Source organism: Urocitellus parryii, chromosome 2 (genome assembly GCF_045843805.1).
Source record: "Urocitellus parryii isolate mUroPar1 chromosome 2, mUroPar1.hap1, whole genome shotgun sequence".
Taxonomy (NCBI): domain Eukaryota; kingdom Metazoa; phylum Chordata; class Mammalia; order Rodentia; family Sciuridae; genus Urocitellus; species Urocitellus parryii.
In genome coordinates this window covers 142,794,292-142,811,249 of record NC_135532.1, presented here as the reverse complement: position 1 = coordinate 142,811,249, position 16,958 = coordinate 142,794,292, and the positions used below count along the sequence as shown (strand labels likewise).

Genomic DNA, 16,958 nt, shown 5'->3' with positions numbered 1-16,958 from the left:
TCAAAAGGGGAGACTTTTGTGACTCACACACATACCAGATCCCAGAACTTAGGAAGATAAGGATAATTCCCCCTAACCATAAAATATGTAAGAACAGGTTCCAACTGAAACAGTCCTCGTGGGTCAAAGCGACCTAGAGATGTCATGCACAATTGGGACTTGAAAGGCTCATATCATCCTGCTATCAGTCAAAAGTCAAGAGGTTGACCTGATTGTGACTTTCTAGAAACCACCCTGGAACCTCCAAATAAAATTGGAGGGCAGTAGAGGCCTGCCTTCCTTCTCTTTGGAGAAGACACACTCTCCATTCAGAGTGTTCCCTTTCTCTACCTTTCTAATAAACTCATGCCTGTTATTCTGAGCAACGTGTCTCAAGCCTTTGTGGCATGATTTCAAGAATGGGGTAAAGGAGAACCCCTTTGCTGCCTCAGTTTCATGGTAGGCCTCTGCCCTGTAACATAGGCACAACCCGCCTGCTGGGCTCCAGTGCAGATGTACCCAGAGGAAGATGACAACGGTGTGAAAACAACCATTGAACAGAAAACACACTGCACCGTCCCACCCTTACCTAAGGGCCACAGACTGGAGTATGGATGTGAGAGCAGGCAGAAGGGCCTCTCAGCTTTCCCCACCCCGTCCTGGGGGAAGAACTACACCTCTACTAATTGGCCCCTTTCTCTCCTGGACTTCTCCACAGATTCTGGGCGGGGATGAAGGAGTGAGCGATACCAGGAAGAAGCGCATCTGGCATCCTGAACCCCTGCTTAGGCGGAGCGCCTTAGTCGCTAGTTCCAGTGTCCAACGGTTCCTGGGGCGGGAGCGCTGGGTAGAGGAAGGGGCGCAGCGATCTCGAAAACAGGCATAGCTGGGGCGCGTGCGCGCTTGCCGGAGTGCCAGGCGCCGCCCGCGGGCAGGGAGAGGTGGGCGCCTGGGCGGACCGCGCCGGGCGGGAGACTGGGCGTGGGGAGGGCGGGGCGGAGGAACTGGGGCCCGCCAGTCTCCTCCGTTCCGCAGCCCAGCAAGCAAGAAGGCTCCGCGCCATCCCTTGGCGCCAGCCGTGCATCTTCATCCCGATCCTCTGTGGAGGGGTCAGAGTCTCCACCGTCCCGGACCACAAAGCCTTTCTCCTTCTTGGTCAGAGAAGCCCGCGGGGCGCCCTGGCGAGATTGGGGCGACTTGCTTCCTTCACCTCCTGAATGGCCCCTTCCTGCGCTATAAATGCCAACCGTTACGTTGGGAAAGCCGCCAGACTTCATCCCTAAAATCAGTCCCTGCAGGGCGTGGCCGGAGTGCTGTAGCGGAGCGGCCCTTAAGAGTTGGCCTGGGCTGCTAGTGACTCCCGTTTTGTGCCTGAAGACAGCGAGGAAGAAGGGAGGGTAGAACATCCTCTCTAGGATGCCTTTAAAAACTCATCCACAGCAGCGGTAGAAACAGTTTTGTTTGGCTTTTTTTTTTTTTTTTTGAGTAGTTTTGTTTTGTTTTCAGTGAAATGCTATTTTTGTTAAAAGAAGAAATGGCCCTCCAGGAGCTCACCCAGCGACTGGCCACAGTGATCACTCATGTCGGTAAATGGAGCTATTTTACCTTGTGTTTTACTAATGGAGGGTGGGGGCGCACTCTCTGGGCTGTCTGCTTACCCTCAGCCCAGCGGCAGCGCCCTCCCTGGGCTGGTGCTGGTGGGTACCTGCATCTGGGCTTCAGGCCGCGGGATCTGGTGGGGCGGCCAGTGATAGGCAGCCTGGGAGCGCGTCGCTGGCAACTCTAGGGCCCTCACATCTGGCAGGGAGGCGGAGGCTGCGAGGCAGGTGGTTGCCAAGTCGGTTGAGCCCTAAACCGAGAGCTTCTGGACTATTGCGATCGGTTACCCACTTTTGACCCAGCGGGGTCAGGGTTGGGGAGTTGTTTGGTGGTTTATTTGTATCTAAAAAGGGGAGATCATTGGGGTGGGGGGATACACGAGGAAAACGTGTGCTGGTGCGTTCCAGACGAATATATGCCAAGTCACTGAAGGCTTGTTCATAAATAAGAGCAGGGGGTTGCCGGTTAATCGCAGCCTGCATCTGCTTGTTACTGCACCCTGCTTGTTACTGTACCCTCCTTGTTACTGCACTGCCCAGAGATGTAAGCACCCTGCCAGTGAACCCTCTAAGAAACCTCTTCAAGCCAAAGGAGATCAAGCAAGTCTGATCTCCTTCTATGAGCTAAAATGGGAAGCAAAACACTCATTCCTTGTCCCCGAAATACAGGTTGTGCTGAAAGGACAGGCCCTATGTTGTAATCGAAAGAAGACATTGTGACAGTTGTCAGTTAATTCTTTCTCAGCATTTTCTTCCTTTGTCACTGCCCTGAGCCTCCCCCAATAAAGACACATATACAGGTTCAGAACTTTTGGATGTGGGTAACTTCAATTATCTGGGTAACGTTCTCTGTTGCTGACTGCTTTCACACTCGTTTGTGAATGCAAGTCAGTTTTTATTGATAAAGCTAGAAAGGGTTTGCCTCAACCTTCTATACATTTGTTAAAATGTTTCTTTGGTTCCAGTATGTTAAATATTTCTTCTATTAGTGAACCACTCTTATTCTTTGAGTAACCTAGTCCAATGTGTTTGGTGCAATAATGATGCATATCTCAAGTGATAGAATTGTGGAGATATACTTTGTAGATATGTTTTATACTGAAAGGCTTAGTTTTAAGAATTGAGCTTTAAAAAATATTTCTGATGCCAAATGTGACCACTGAATTTTTTTTTTTAATACTGGGAATTGAACCCAGGGGCACTTTAATACTGAGCCACATCCCCAGCCCTTATTTTGTATTTTATCTAGAGAGAGGATCTTGCTGAGTTGCTGAAGCTGGCTTTGAACTTGAGATCCTCCTGCCTCAGCCTCCCCCCGCAGCTGGGATTACAGTGTGTGCCACTGTGCATGGCTGACCAATTAATTCTTAAGATAGAAGGTTAGAATAATTCTACCAGGGACCACTGAATGTGAAATATTGCTGAAAGCAGGATGAAAGAAGAAAAAAATCTAATAAAATAGAATTTGGTATTTCAAATATGCTGTAAAATATATTGAATGCTCTATTAAACACAGTTACCTGTCACATAATGATGGGAATATGTTCTGAGAAATGTTAGGTAATTTTGTTTTTGTGGGAACCATGTAGCATATATGTACAAACACAAAGATGGCAATGAGGTCACTAGGCCATATAATTTTATGGGACAAATGGAGTGTACAGTCTGTTGGTGACCAAAATTTATGTGGTACATGACTATATTGGTAAATGTTTGAGGTTGTGGTATAGGGAAATGGCAGTGTCCTAGTGGTGTGACCATCCAGATTTGGATGCTTTCACTTTCATTAGTGAATCTCAAGTTGAAAAATAGAAATGCATAGCTTTGAAGATCAGTAAGATGTGGGTAAAAAATACTATCTAAATTGTGATTACACATATGTTTCAGTTACTGGTCATATCATTGATCCCTTTACCACTGAAGGATCTTGGGCAGATCTTAGGCCTCTCTCCAAGTGAAATCTAAAGTTAAATGCAGAGAATGATCTGGATGATTACTAAATCTTATTAAGACTGCCCCCATTTCTCCAGATGTAGGATATTCTTGAAGATCTGGTAGGCAGTATTCCTTGACTAACACCAGATTGTTTGTGGTGTTCAGGCTATGGTATTCTTGCTCTTTTTGCTGCCTCCTTTCTTCCCTAGCCAGCTCCATGCCAGATATAGATATGAATTTGTTGTAGTTTTTGCTCCCAAAGAACTCCCAATGGCCCCTGGCAAATGTGTGCTTTGCAACATTCTGTCTTCTCATGTATAATCCCATAAACCTGTGAAATGGGTGGGATATATATTTTTATCACCATCTTAGAAATGAAAGAATTGCAACTCAAAGGGTGCTATGATTTGAATGTCCCCCCCCCCCAAAAAAAAGCAGGTGCAACAGAGTTGGGAGTTGAGGTCTAATGGGAGGAATTTAGATCATGACCTTCACCCTCATGAAGGGATTAATACTAATTACAAAAGTACTTGGGACTGTGGGTTTGATTTTTGCCATTCAGCCTTGGGATGATGGAACATGAAAGTCCTCACCAGATGGGGCCTCTCAACCTTGGACTTAAACCTCTAGAATGCTAAGAAATAAACTTCTTTTCTTTATAAATGTCCCAGTCTGTGGTATTCTGTTATAGCAGCAGAAAATGGACTGAGATACTGACACAAAAAGAAAAACAATCTGAATAGACCTATAACAAGTAAAGATACTGAATTAGTAATTTTTTAAAGACCCTTCCCACAATGAAAGATCAGAACCAGATGTCTTTGTTAGTGAATTTTATCATATACTTAAAGAAGAATTAATGGCAGTTCTTTGACAACTCCTTCATGAAGAGGTTGGAATTAGGTACCAACTCATTTTATGTATTACCCTAATACCAAACCCAGACAAAGACACACAAGAAAACTGCAGGTCAGTATCTCTTAGGAATATAAACACAAGGCCAGGTACAGTGGCACACATCTGTAATCCCAGTGGCTCAGGAGGCTGAGGCAGGAGGATCACAAGTTCAAACTAGCCTCACAACTTAGTGAGGCCCCAAGCAACTCAGTGAGACCCTGTTTCTAAATAAAAATATAGAAATGGGCTGTGGATGTGGCTCAGTGGTAAAGCACCCCTGGGTTCAATCCCTGGTACAAAACACACACACACACACACACACACACACACACACACACACAAACACACACACGCCCCAGCATAATTCTATCACCAAGCAACATATAAAATGATTATGTACCATGATCAAGTGGGGCTTACCCTGGGAATGCAAGGTTGATTTAACATCTCAAAATCAAATGATGTATATCAATAGAATGAAGGATAAAACCCACAGTAGAGGCAGAAAAAGCATTTGACAAAATCCACCAACTTTTTAAATTAAAAGCAACAACAACAAAAGCAAAATTGCTCAACAAACTAGAAATAGAGGGGAGTTTCCACAACCTGATGAACAGTTTTTATGAAACGTCCATAGTTAATGTTAATGCATTGACAGGGTTGCAGGCCAATCCTGGCACAAATGTGGTAGCTCTTTGGAGAAGTGTTTGAATTCTCACCACTGGAGTCACACTTCTTCTTTGTCCACTACAGTGATGAAGACAGACATTGAGAACTGGAACCCAGCTGCTGAGCATGGCCGACTGTGATGTGGCTTTCCCATTGTTGGTGACAGCTTACAAAACATGGAGGAGGGGAGTGTTTGGGGCTAACCATGGTGTTTACTCTCCTGTTCTCCTGGAGGACCTCCCACTGAAGGTTTCACATTTCAGAGGTGTCTGCAGGTTGTGAAGGAGGGAGCCTTTTAGCCCAGGCTTTGATTTTTTGCTTTTAACTAAACATTCCTAAAGGTCCAGTGTAGCATGCTGGCCTACACAAACCAGAATTCCACTTACTGTCTGCCTTTAGGAAAGCCTGTGGGGTTAACAGCTTGTCTAAGGGGACAGATTCCAAGCAAGATGCTAGACACTCCCAGCAGGAGCTTAAATATTTAAATTTTAGCCATTTAAAAGTACCAATGAGAAAAATCCTTGATCACTTTCTCCTTTGGTTCTAGAATAGGTCTTTTCTGGGATGACAGATACATACATCACCTAATACGCTGGCAAGTGCTTAGATGTAAACTACAACCAGACATAAGAGGGTGGGAGATGCAATGAAACCAGCTTCTCTGTTCTGTGTTGGTTTTCTACTGAAAGGTATTTAAAGGTATTTAAAAAAGAAAGTGAACATTTATTGAGCATCAGGCCCTTTCATATGTGCCTTTTTATCTTTTTTTACTTCAGAGAGTAGGTACTATTACTCGTATATTGATAGATGACAAAACTAAGAATAAAAAAACAATTAAGGAACTTGCTTAAAGCCACAGTGCTTCCAACAGGGGGAGTCAGGATTTGAACTCAAGTCTTGTTTTACAGTTGATGTGTTCTCCATTGTATCAAAATGAATAATTTTACTGCTACCTGTCAATAATTAATTTTTACAGAGTATTTATGTTAATTTGGTATTGAGGAAAAATTTCTGCTTTCCCACACAATTGTCTCCTCCCTAAGGACAGAGACACAAACTCATATTTAGTCTCTAGATCTAGCTCATACTGGCTCTATAAATGAAAAAGCTCTTTTTCTGTTTGTTTGATTTGAAATGGGTTGGAGAGGGCCCCTTTGGAATCTACCCAATCTACTTACTAGCCTCTCTGGGTTTCAATTCCATTTGTGATTCTTCTCACTAGCAGTACTTCATTTGCCTGCTTTCTCAACCTCCAGGGTGTATCCCAAGCTCCCCCCCCCACCGTCCCCCCAACCACCACTGCCACCAGGAACCCTTAGCAGAATGGCCCTTTGCCACCCCCACACCAGTTTTCCCTCCTTTTCTGAGTAGCTGCAATAGTTGATGTCTATATCATGTGTGTTTTTCAGTGTTTGATTACAGTCTGGCTTCAAATATTTCTGTGTTCCAAATATTGATACCTGTTTGGTTCTTGACAGAACTCATACTACAGTCTTTTCTTACAACATGACAATGTCTTACTAAGTGTCACAACTAATATTGCTTTGTGACCTTGTAGGTTAAATCAGCTATATAAAAGTTAAAGATTAGGAATCAGGTGTTTAACTGAATGCAAAAGAAGTCTCAGAATGTCTCCTGAATTTCCTCATCTGTAAAGCAGGGTGATGATTAAGCCAGTCCCTTTGTTTATTTCACAAGTTGGAATTGTGCTATGTAGTTACAAGTGGTTCAGAATAAACTTTGAGACTATTGCAAAAAGAACTCGGGAATCTGGAATGGCTTCAGTTGTTTGCTTTGTGGACTAGCAGGGGAAGCGTGAAAGGAGTGTTGTATTATTCTGCCAATCTGGTTAAGAGGCCTACTCTCCCTGGTTCCCCCTAGTTCTTACTAAAAATTGCTATCTGAACAGATGTGCTTGTCTTTGCAGGAACACAAATTGCAATAGAATGGCTTGACTGCCTGTAGGAAGATTGAGCAGGGTCAATGTGGGTAGAGTAAGTGAGGTAAGGCTGGTAGAGTATATGAAAAGACCCCAGGTCGCTGGCCTTGATTGACCCTGGCCGCAGCAGTAATTGTGAGAAGCTGCCTGGAGTGAGTGTGGAATAATCTGTCCTGGAAATTCTTACCATTCTCCCTGCTTCTTCCTTTAGAAACTGGGACTGCCCAGGGGCACTGCAGAGAGGGTAGTTCAAGGCCTTTAAGAACATACCTCTTGGAGCTGGGGTTGTGGCTTAGTGGTAGAGTGCTTGCCTAGCATGTGTGAGGCACTGGGTTTGATTCTCAACACCACATATAAATAAATAAAGATCCATCAACAACTAGTAAAATATTTTAAAAAATACATACCTCTTGTGTTCGTGGATGTAGTAAAGCCATCGTGGGAGAGGGCTGCTGTCCTATATTGTTACTGTATAGATAGCTTGAGTCATATGAAGCTCTGGATCTGGACTGTGTGTGCAACTGCTTTAAAGTAATTTGAATCAGAAACTTTGGCAGATTTTCTTGGGAGAGTCTTCCACACCTCCGTCAGAAATAGGATTTGTCCGTTTTGTTTTACTCTTTCTTCTACCTGTTGTGGGTCTTTTCCTGTGTCCTCTGATCCTCTCTCTTCCCCAGAAACAAAGGATCTGTGGGGGTTGGCAAGGAGGCCTGTGAACTATCAGATAGGAGGAGAGTTTGAGATTCAATCTATGCTATTAAGGGACAGACCCAAAAGTTAAGTTGATCCCCTGTCAATCGCCAATACAGGCAATTCCGTTAAGAGTTTGGATGCAGAAGTTGTGAGCTGCTGTGGCTAAAGAAAACTCTTTTCGAGATGTATGACTTGAGCTGGATCTTAAAGGAAGGTGAGAATTCAGGCAGGTGGAGCGGTGAGGCTCTCTAATAAGGGAAGGGAGGGGAACAGCCACTTTGGTAATTTGCATTGGTCTTCCTGTACTGGTTGTCCTGGTTGGTTTATTCTCTGCTCAGGCCTCCAAGGTCAATGACCCTTTCCTGCACAACTGAGAAACCCTGAGCTTTATCTTAAGAGAAAGAAAGAAGAAAGAAAAGTGAGAGAACAGAGATCTACCTTCTAGCCAATCTTCGTACAGATCATTTTCTGGAGTAAAGAGGGAGGAGAGGCTGGAGGGACATGAAAAAAATATATTTAAAATGATGTGATAGCTATTGTTCATTTCCTGCCTGTTCAGTATCACGTATTATGATTTATATACATTTTTTACTTAATTAAACTTAATTAGAAGTGCAGCCCATGTTTATGGAGGAGGAATTGGAAGCTTAAACAGGTTAGGAAATTCTCCCAATGTAATTCAGTGTGGAGGGGGAAAAATTGAAGGAGGTCTGGCTGGCTTTAAGGCCTGTACATCATCACACTTGGCTTAATTTTCCATTACAGAACCACATATGAACCAGTAAATGGAAGAAGTGTTAATAGTGAATTTAAAAGTTTTTGTTTTTTGTTTTTTTTTCAAAAGCCTAACGGAGCTGACAGCATTAGTCCTTTAGTGTATTTTATAAGCCACTTGAAATGTTGATTTATTAATGGTTACTTTCTTCCAAAGAAACACTGTCAGTTAAACTAAAGAGTTTGTTTTGTAGCCTTTAAACATGCAGAAATAATAAATAAAAGAAAAAAGTCTTTATTAAGGAAGAAATTTTTAGGAGTGTTGCTTACTTTCATTTTCTAGACTAAGTACCAGAGTTTTTAAAAAAAAAAAAAAAAGTCATAAGGTTGTAACCTCTTGTTACAGTGGCAAGGTGACAGCTCTATGATGCACTTTTATTTAGTGAAGAAGACTCTGTATTTAAAGGACTTTTACTGTGAGGGAGATTCAAATGCAGGGCATATACATGTGGACAACTACAGGTCCTAATATCTGAACATGGTGGGTTAGAGAATCTAGTTAATTGTGGATTTCTTTGTTCAGTTATCTGATCCCAGACCCTTTTCCAGCCCAAGTTTGGGTTTGAGTGTCTGGTTTTTTTCACCTGCTATCAGATCAATTTAAATTCATTTTAGGCTTTGTTTTCTGTTCCCCAGGAAACTATAATTAATTCACTGAGTGAAAAGAGATACTTGTGCATGTTTTATCTTATTTAACCCCTAATTTATGACTAACAACATTCACAAGGGCCTCTGGGAGCTTGGCTCTGGCCAGGGTTGTGGACAGGGCATAAAGGAGTGGGCATGACCCCTGCCTGTGGCCACAGCCCTCTATGAAGTTTAGGCCCAGGCCTCTGCCTTCACTGCTGCCCTGCATGGCTCGTTAGATGTGCTGGGGGCTTGGAGAAATGAATGAATGAATGTCCTTCTGGAGCCTGCAATCTAATGGGGGAGACAAGCATCCAGCAAACATAAGTTAGACCAAGTCAGCCACCATTCATTCCCCAGTTCCTCATCCCAAGCCTGCACCAGGCTCACCCCCAGCATTGGACTTATCTTCTGTGCTCCGCTGCCCTCTCTGCTTCTGGGATTTCACAGCTGCTGTCTTTCTTTGGCACCTGATTGATTTAGTAGCAAAACCCAACTCTTCCTCAGTAACTCAAAAACCATCTACCCAGAAGATAGGAAGATGCAGGGGAATTTTCTAAAGATGGAAGAGGAAATCTTATGATCTAGTAGCACAGACACTTTGAAATGCAACTGGAGGGATTCCTGTCCTAAAAGTGTCCTCTGGCTACCTTAGCTGCTGAGGGTTTCAAGGGTTTTCAAGGTTTCTCTGACTTCCTTCTCCTACCTCCTTTTCCTCTTTTTCCTTCTCCACTGGTGAAGAAGGGTTGGTTGTTACTGGAAAAATGAGCCTCAGGAGCTTTTGCATTTTCAGGCTTCTGCTTTTTATTCTGTTTTGTTTCCAATGTGTTACTTATCCCTCTAGCAAGCAAAAGAAACTTTGCTTGAAAGGGAGAGAAAAGCCCAGAGGCTGTGAAATGGAGTTTTAGACCTTGACATATGGTGCAGAAGTAAGAAGGAAAATTCCATTACAACCTGATTTGCCCTTCATGTACGGGGCAAGCATTTTCTCCTTCAGTGTCTTGAGATAACTAACCCAGATTTTAAAGAGAAAGATCATGTTTCCTGGTTATTTTCTGAGGATTTTTGTATAATCTTAGAGAAGCAGAAGAAATAGGGAGGAGAATGAACATTATGTGGTATTTCATAAAGGCTTTAAAAACGTGTTCACAAAATTAATACATGGTCTGTGTTTGTAAGAGTCAATATAAATATGTTAATTCTTCCTAAATTGATCTATAAATTAAATACAACTCTAATCAAAAAGTCTATTAAACATTTTTGTAAAAACATGGAACCAGCTAAAAGCTACTATAATAGGCAAAGGTTTTTTTAAAGTACTAATTTAGAGGACTTATACCACCTAATTTCAAGACTTACTATAAGGCAGAGAGTAATCAAGACAGTATGGTTTTGGTAAAAGGATGAACATACATATCAATGGAACAAGGGAGAGAATCCAGAAATAATACCACACAGATGTGACTTATTGATTTTTTACTAAGGCACAAAAGTAATTCACTAGGGAAGGGTATAAAGCCATTTTCAACAAATGGTGCTGGAACAACTTGATGTCTATGTGCAAGAAAAAAAAAATGCGCCTCATTCTATGTATGCCTCACCTCATATACAGAAATTAACTCAAAGTGATTATGGATCTAAATGTAAAACCTAGTTTATAATCAGGAAGAAGACATAAAAGAAAATCTTTGTGATCTTGGTTGGACAAAGATTTCTTAGGACAACACTGAAAGTATAGTACCTCAAAGAAAAATTTGATGGATTATTCTTCATCAGAATTTATTTTTCTGATACAAGATCTGTTAGGAGAATGAAAAGACAATGTTTCAACTGGAATAACTACTTGTGAATCATCTAACAAAGGACTTCCATCCAGAATATTTAAAGAACTCTCAAACTTAACAATAACTGTGCCAAATAACCAAACATTAAAAAAGGGCAAAAAAATTGAGAGGACATTTTACTAAAGAAGATACACAGAGGCAAATACATATTCAAGAATATGCTCAACATCATATTGCATACCTAGTAGAGTGGCTAAAAGTGATAATACCAAGCCATGACAAGGGTAAGGGGGGACTGGATGTCTGACATACTGTTGGTGGGAATGTCAGATGGTACTATCACTCTGGAAAACAGTCAGCAGTTTCTAACAAAGTTAAACATATGCTAGGTGAAATTTCATTTTTTTTCATGAACTTTAAAAAAAATTTCTTAACTGAAAATCTTTTAAAATTCTTTTAAATAAACTTTATAATCATTTTTTAAATTCCCTTTATCTCTACAGACAGATTAATGACAAACTTCAGTTATACTTTAAAATAAAGGAAAAAAGAAACAAAAACCCAAACTAATGACCAGGCCCCAAAGAGAAAAGGTCCCATTCAATGACTTCCACTGCAAATCAGAGAGAGTTAACACAAAGGCTGTGGATACAACACCTACAAGGGGTCTCAAGCTATAGGACACTTTGGCAAGTGAAGACTGTGCCCTAAAAAGGCCCACACATTAGAAAGGAAGAGAAATCCCTCCAACACTTGCATAAAACCCAACACAGGAATAAAAGTGGTATGAAAAAACAAGGTAACATGACACCTCCAAAAGTTCATAATTCACCAGCAACTGACCCCAAACATATTGAAGTGGATGAAATGTCTGATAAAAAAATTCAAAAGAATGTAATTTAAATAGAATTTTATTGACTTTAACTTAATTTGGGAAGAGTTGATATTTTAAGATTAATTTTGTTGGATGAAATATACTATAGATGTCTGTTAAGTCCATAATTTTCAAATTTAAGAGTTTTTTCTGTGTTTATGTCTGGATGACTTATCTAATGGTAAGAGTAGTGTGTTGAAATCACCCAGTATTATTCTGCTGGGGTCTATCTGAGGCTTCAATTTGAGCAGTGTCTCTTTTATGAAATTAGTTGCACCCATGTTTGGAGCATAAATAATTTTTTATTGTTATAATCTTCTTCTTGGATTGTTTCCTTTAGCAGTGTAAAGTGACCTTTTTGTCTCTTCTGAGTAATTTTAATTTGATGTCAACTTTGTCAGATATGGGAGTAGCTCCTGCTTGTTTTGCAAGGTATATCAATTTCCATCCTTTAACTTTCAGCCATTGACTGTCTTTGCTTGTAGGGTACATCTCTTGCAAACAACATATAATTGGGTCTTGGTGTTTAATTCATTCCGTGAGTCTGTGTCTTTAAATTTGAAATTTGAGACCATTTACATTCAATGTTATTGTAGAGAGTTGTTTATTAATTTTTGCCATTTTGACTTATTTATAATATCTAATTTGATCCTGTTTCTCATTTGCTTAGCTTCTCTTCCAGTGAGATTTGTTTGTGAGTTCTGGGGTTTATTTTTATTTCTTCTGTGTGGAATATTTCTTTAAGTAATTTCTATAATGCCAGTTTAGAAGTCATGAATTCTTTCAGTTTCTGCTTATCTAGGAAGGTTTTTATTTCTTCTTTGAGTTTTGAAGGATGTCTTTGCTGGATGTAGCAATGTTGGTTGATAGTTCTTTGTTTTTTATCCAGAACTTGGAACACATCATTCCAACCCCTCCTGGCTTTTAGAGATTGTGCTGAGAAATCCAAAGTGATTCTGAATGGCTTGCCTCAAAATGTGTTCTGATGTTTTTCTCTTGAGGCTTTAAAAATTCTGTCCTTGTTCCGCATGTTAGATATTTCAATTGTAATGTGTCATGGAGAAGTTCATTTTTTTAAATCTTCTTTAATGCTCTAAATGCATCCTATATGTATGTATGTCCATATCATTCTCAAGGTTTGGAAATTTTTCTAATAATATTTCCTTGAAGAGGTTGTCCATTTCATTAGCCTGCATCTCACAACCCTCCTCAATTTCAAAGATTCTTAAATTTGGTTTCTTAATGTTGTCCTTCTATATTCTGATCATGGTTATTTCTTTTATTTTCTTTAATATTGTCTGAATGTTCAAGGCTTGCCAATTTGTCTTCCAGCTCTGAGATTCTGTCTTCAGCATGGTCTGCTCTACTAGAGACTTTAACTGAACATTATCTCAATCTCCTTATTTTCTCATTCATATCCCATACTGACTTCCTTAATTCATTCAGTTGTTTTTCTGTGGTCTTTTGGAAATCATTGATCATTCTTATAATCATTCTTTTGAATTTTTTATTAGACATTTCATCCACTTCAATATGTTTGGGGTCAGTTGCTGGTGAATTATGAACTTTTGGAGGTGTCATGTTACCTTGTTTTTTCATACCATTTTTATTCCTGTGTTGGGTTTTATGCAGGTATTGGAGGGATTTCTCTTCCTTTCTAATGTGTGGGCCTTTTTAGGGCACAGTCTTCACTTGCCAAAGTGTCCTAGAGTGATCTAGCTTGAGACACCTTGTAGGTGTTGTATCCATAGCCTTTGTATTAACTCTCTGTTTTTGCAGTGGATGTCTGTGAGTGGGACCTTTTCTCTCTGGGGCCTGGTCATTAGTTTGGATTTTTGTTTCTTTTTTCCTTTGTTTTAAAGTATAACTGAAGTTTGTCATTAATCGGTGTGTGGAGCAAGTTATGCTTTTTTTGGCTGAGTTTAGTTCAGTGGCAGAGTCTCTACTCTGAACTTGCAGTGTCCCTGTAGGTTTCCGGAGGGAAACAAACAATAGTAACAACCACTGTGAACAATATACATCATTAAAATAAATACCTAGTTCTACTACGATATCTACAATGTTAATTGCCACAAAAACAGAAATGGTGGGGTCAGCAATTGCCAACAGCAAAAGCAATAACTAACCATAAACTAGATCTGGCATTAAATTAAACAACAGGTGCCAACTTGTCATCCAGAGCAGTAATAATTGCAACAGCATGAATGGTGGGGGCAGGAGTTACAGGAGCCAATTAGTTCTAAAAGATGGTAAAAATACAATAAATTAAGAGAAAAGAAAATGTGCTAGGAAGGTAGAAGAAAGTTTAAATTTTCAAAAAATGAACAAAGAAAATGCAGAAGAAATGTAGCAGGTGATGATTGTAAGGAAGGAGAAGAATAAAATAGGAGAAAGACAAAGGGAGAAAGAGAGAACAAGATAATTTTGTCTGTTAACAAGAGAAGAAAAGAAAGAGAAAAAAGAAACAAATGAAAACAAAGCAAAACAAATCTCAAATATATAAATCCAAAGCCCTAACCCTCAAAAGACTAGGCAAGGATAAATAACTACATTTCAAAAATGCTAAAAATGAGAGGGTGTGTGTGTGTGTGTGTGTGTGTGTGTGTGTGTGTGTATGTGTGTCTAGTTTTTTGGGGGGAAAGAGAGCAGATAGTCCTTTCTCATGGCCATTACTATTGAATAATCAACTCTTTCCTAAGCAATTACTCGGTTCCCCATTTGTTTCAGAATCCACTGTTAAACAAAGAAAATTTAGTCCTTTAATGGCTACTTTATCTGGGTTAAATGATAAAGATCAATCCATGGAATATAGGATTTATAATTTATTTATTCATATAATAGATTCAAGTATAATCAAACAGGGAGAGTTTCCAAAATTTTATAGTCTATTTCTCCCTGCTGGTCTGTTAACTGACATTGTATGGTCATTGCTGGGTATGTGCAGTTATATGGACACTACCGTTGTGAGCTTACACAGTTGGCAAAGCTAGCTCTTATGTTCAGTAGTGCTATGATACCACCAAGCTTTCCAGTGTATTCATATCTGCATGAAAGGGTGTTATGGTTTAGATATGAGGAGTCCCCCAAAAGCTCATGCACGAGACAATGCAAGAAAATTTAGAGGTGAAATGATTGGGTAATGAGAGTTTTTACCTAGTCAGTGCATTAATCTCTTGATAGGAATTAGCTGGGTAATAACAGTAGTCAGGTACGGTGTGGCTGGAGGAGGTGTGTTTCTGGGGACATGCCTTCGGGGTCTGTATTTCATCTTTATCTGCAGAGTCTCTTTCTGCTTCAGGATGTGGTATCCTGAGCTGCTTTCTTCCACCACACTCTTCTACCATTTTCTGCTTCACCTCAATCCTAGGGCAATGGAACTGGCTCTCTGGATAGAAACCTCTGAAATTGTGTGAGCCAAATAAGTTTTTCCTCCTTTAAAATTGTTCTTATCAGGTATTTTGGTTACAGCAGTGAAAAAGCTGACTAAAACAAAGGGTAAAGAAGTTAACATCTATTAAGAAAGAACGACCAATAAAAAAAAAAAAAAGAGTGGGAAAAAAATAAATAAATAAATAAATAAAATGCAAAAAAAAAAAAAAAAAAAAAAGACTGAATATCCTAAAAAAAAAAAAAAAAAAAAAAAAAAAAGAAAGAAAGCCTTTCTTAGTTCATTTTCAGCTGCTATAACAATACCCTTAGTTCATTTTCAGCTGCTATAACAATACCTAAGACAGGGTAATTTATAAAGGAAAGAGGTTGATGATTCTGGGAAGTCCAAGAACATGGCAACAAAATCTACTTGACTTCTGATGAGGACCGCAAGCTGCTTTAACTCATGATGAGAAGTGGAAGAACACACAGACGTGTGAAAGAGGATTGGGATAAAGGGGGCCAGATGCTTTTTAATAACCCACTGTCATGAAAATGAACCTACTGTAGTGGGAATTAATTAATCCTTTCAGGGATGGAGCCCCCATGAATCTCAAATACCTCCTGAAGTCTCTCCACATGTCAATACTGTTACATTGACAATTAAATTTCAACATGAGTTTTGGTGGAAACAAACCACAAGATAATCTCGCTGTGTGAAATCAAGTACTTTTATATATTGCTGCTGCAAATGTAAATGGATATAACTGGAAAAAGCAGTCAAACAAATCACAAAGTGGTTGCTTAGGGGTTAGGAACCAGGGTTGTCTGGGAGGACATGATAACTTCTGGGGCGATGGAAATGGTCTATGTCTTGAACAGAAAATGGACTACATTGGTATATCTTTTTGTCAGAACTGTCTGAAATGTATACTCTAGGTATAAACATTTCAATATGTGTCTATTTTAACCCCCTCAGTAAAAATAAAATGAATAGCATTTTTTAAAAACCCCAATCTTCCAATATCTCTTTGGCCACTTGCAAACTTTACTGTAAAATTTTAGCTTGAATGATACTAATAAAAACTAGACTATCAAAATAAAGTAATTCTGCTTCAAAGGAAATAATAGTTTATTCTGAGCCAAATTTGAATGATCAAAGCTGGGGACCATGAATTCAGGTTACTCCAAATTACATGCTCCATGGAAAAGTTGCATGAACTTTCAGTCACTGAACAAAAGAAAGTCCTGAATCAATTATTTACCAAACACATTGGTAGGATCATCAGATAGGTGGGCTGCAGCAGAGCAGGGACATCTTTTCTATAGGATTCAGATATCATCTCACTTGTAGTTTTAGGGTTGGTGGAGGCTATGTCAAATTTAGTTTTAGCTAGTAGTCACCAGGATGTTAGGGCAGATACAGAGGTTGATGGTAAGCAGCTATTAAAGGGACTAAATATAGTGCTAGGTAACTTTGACTCTTGATCTGCAGCATGCCATCTCTTCATAATCATGGTATCCTGCTGAGCCACCGTCAGACATTCTGCAGGCTCTTCAGTATAGATATGGCTTCTTTAGAGAACTGTAGTTCACAAGGCAATTGTATACAAAAGTTATTACTTGCTTAATGGCTATTTCACATTGTGGTCCTTTAAAAAAAATCTTGGAGCACAATAATAATCACATGAAGAACCTACATAAAATGAATTAAGAAAAAACAGTCTGTCTCTGAGTACACACTATCTGCTTTGCACAGTACAGTTGTAAAAGGTGAACTCACTTTTCCTCACATGATATCAGGTGAAATGTTGCTCACA

At 39.9% G+C, this 16,958-nt stretch overlaps 1 protein-coding gene across 1 annotated transcript in view; it reads left to right on the top strand.

Moving 5' to 3' along the window:
- The first annotated feature begins 1,025 nt into the window (after positions 1–1,025).
- Mcf2l2 (MCF.2 cell line derived transforming sequence-like 2) overlaps positions 1,026–16,958 on the top strand; it is a 236,592-nt gene continuing 220,659 nt past the window's right edge. The window contains exon 1 of the mRNA XM_077795511.1: positions 1,026–1,565. Coding sequence (XP_077651637.1) covers positions 1,490–1,565 — 76 coding nt within the window. The 5' untranslated portion in view covers positions 1,026–1,489. The remainder of the gene's footprint in view (positions 1,566–16,958) is intronic.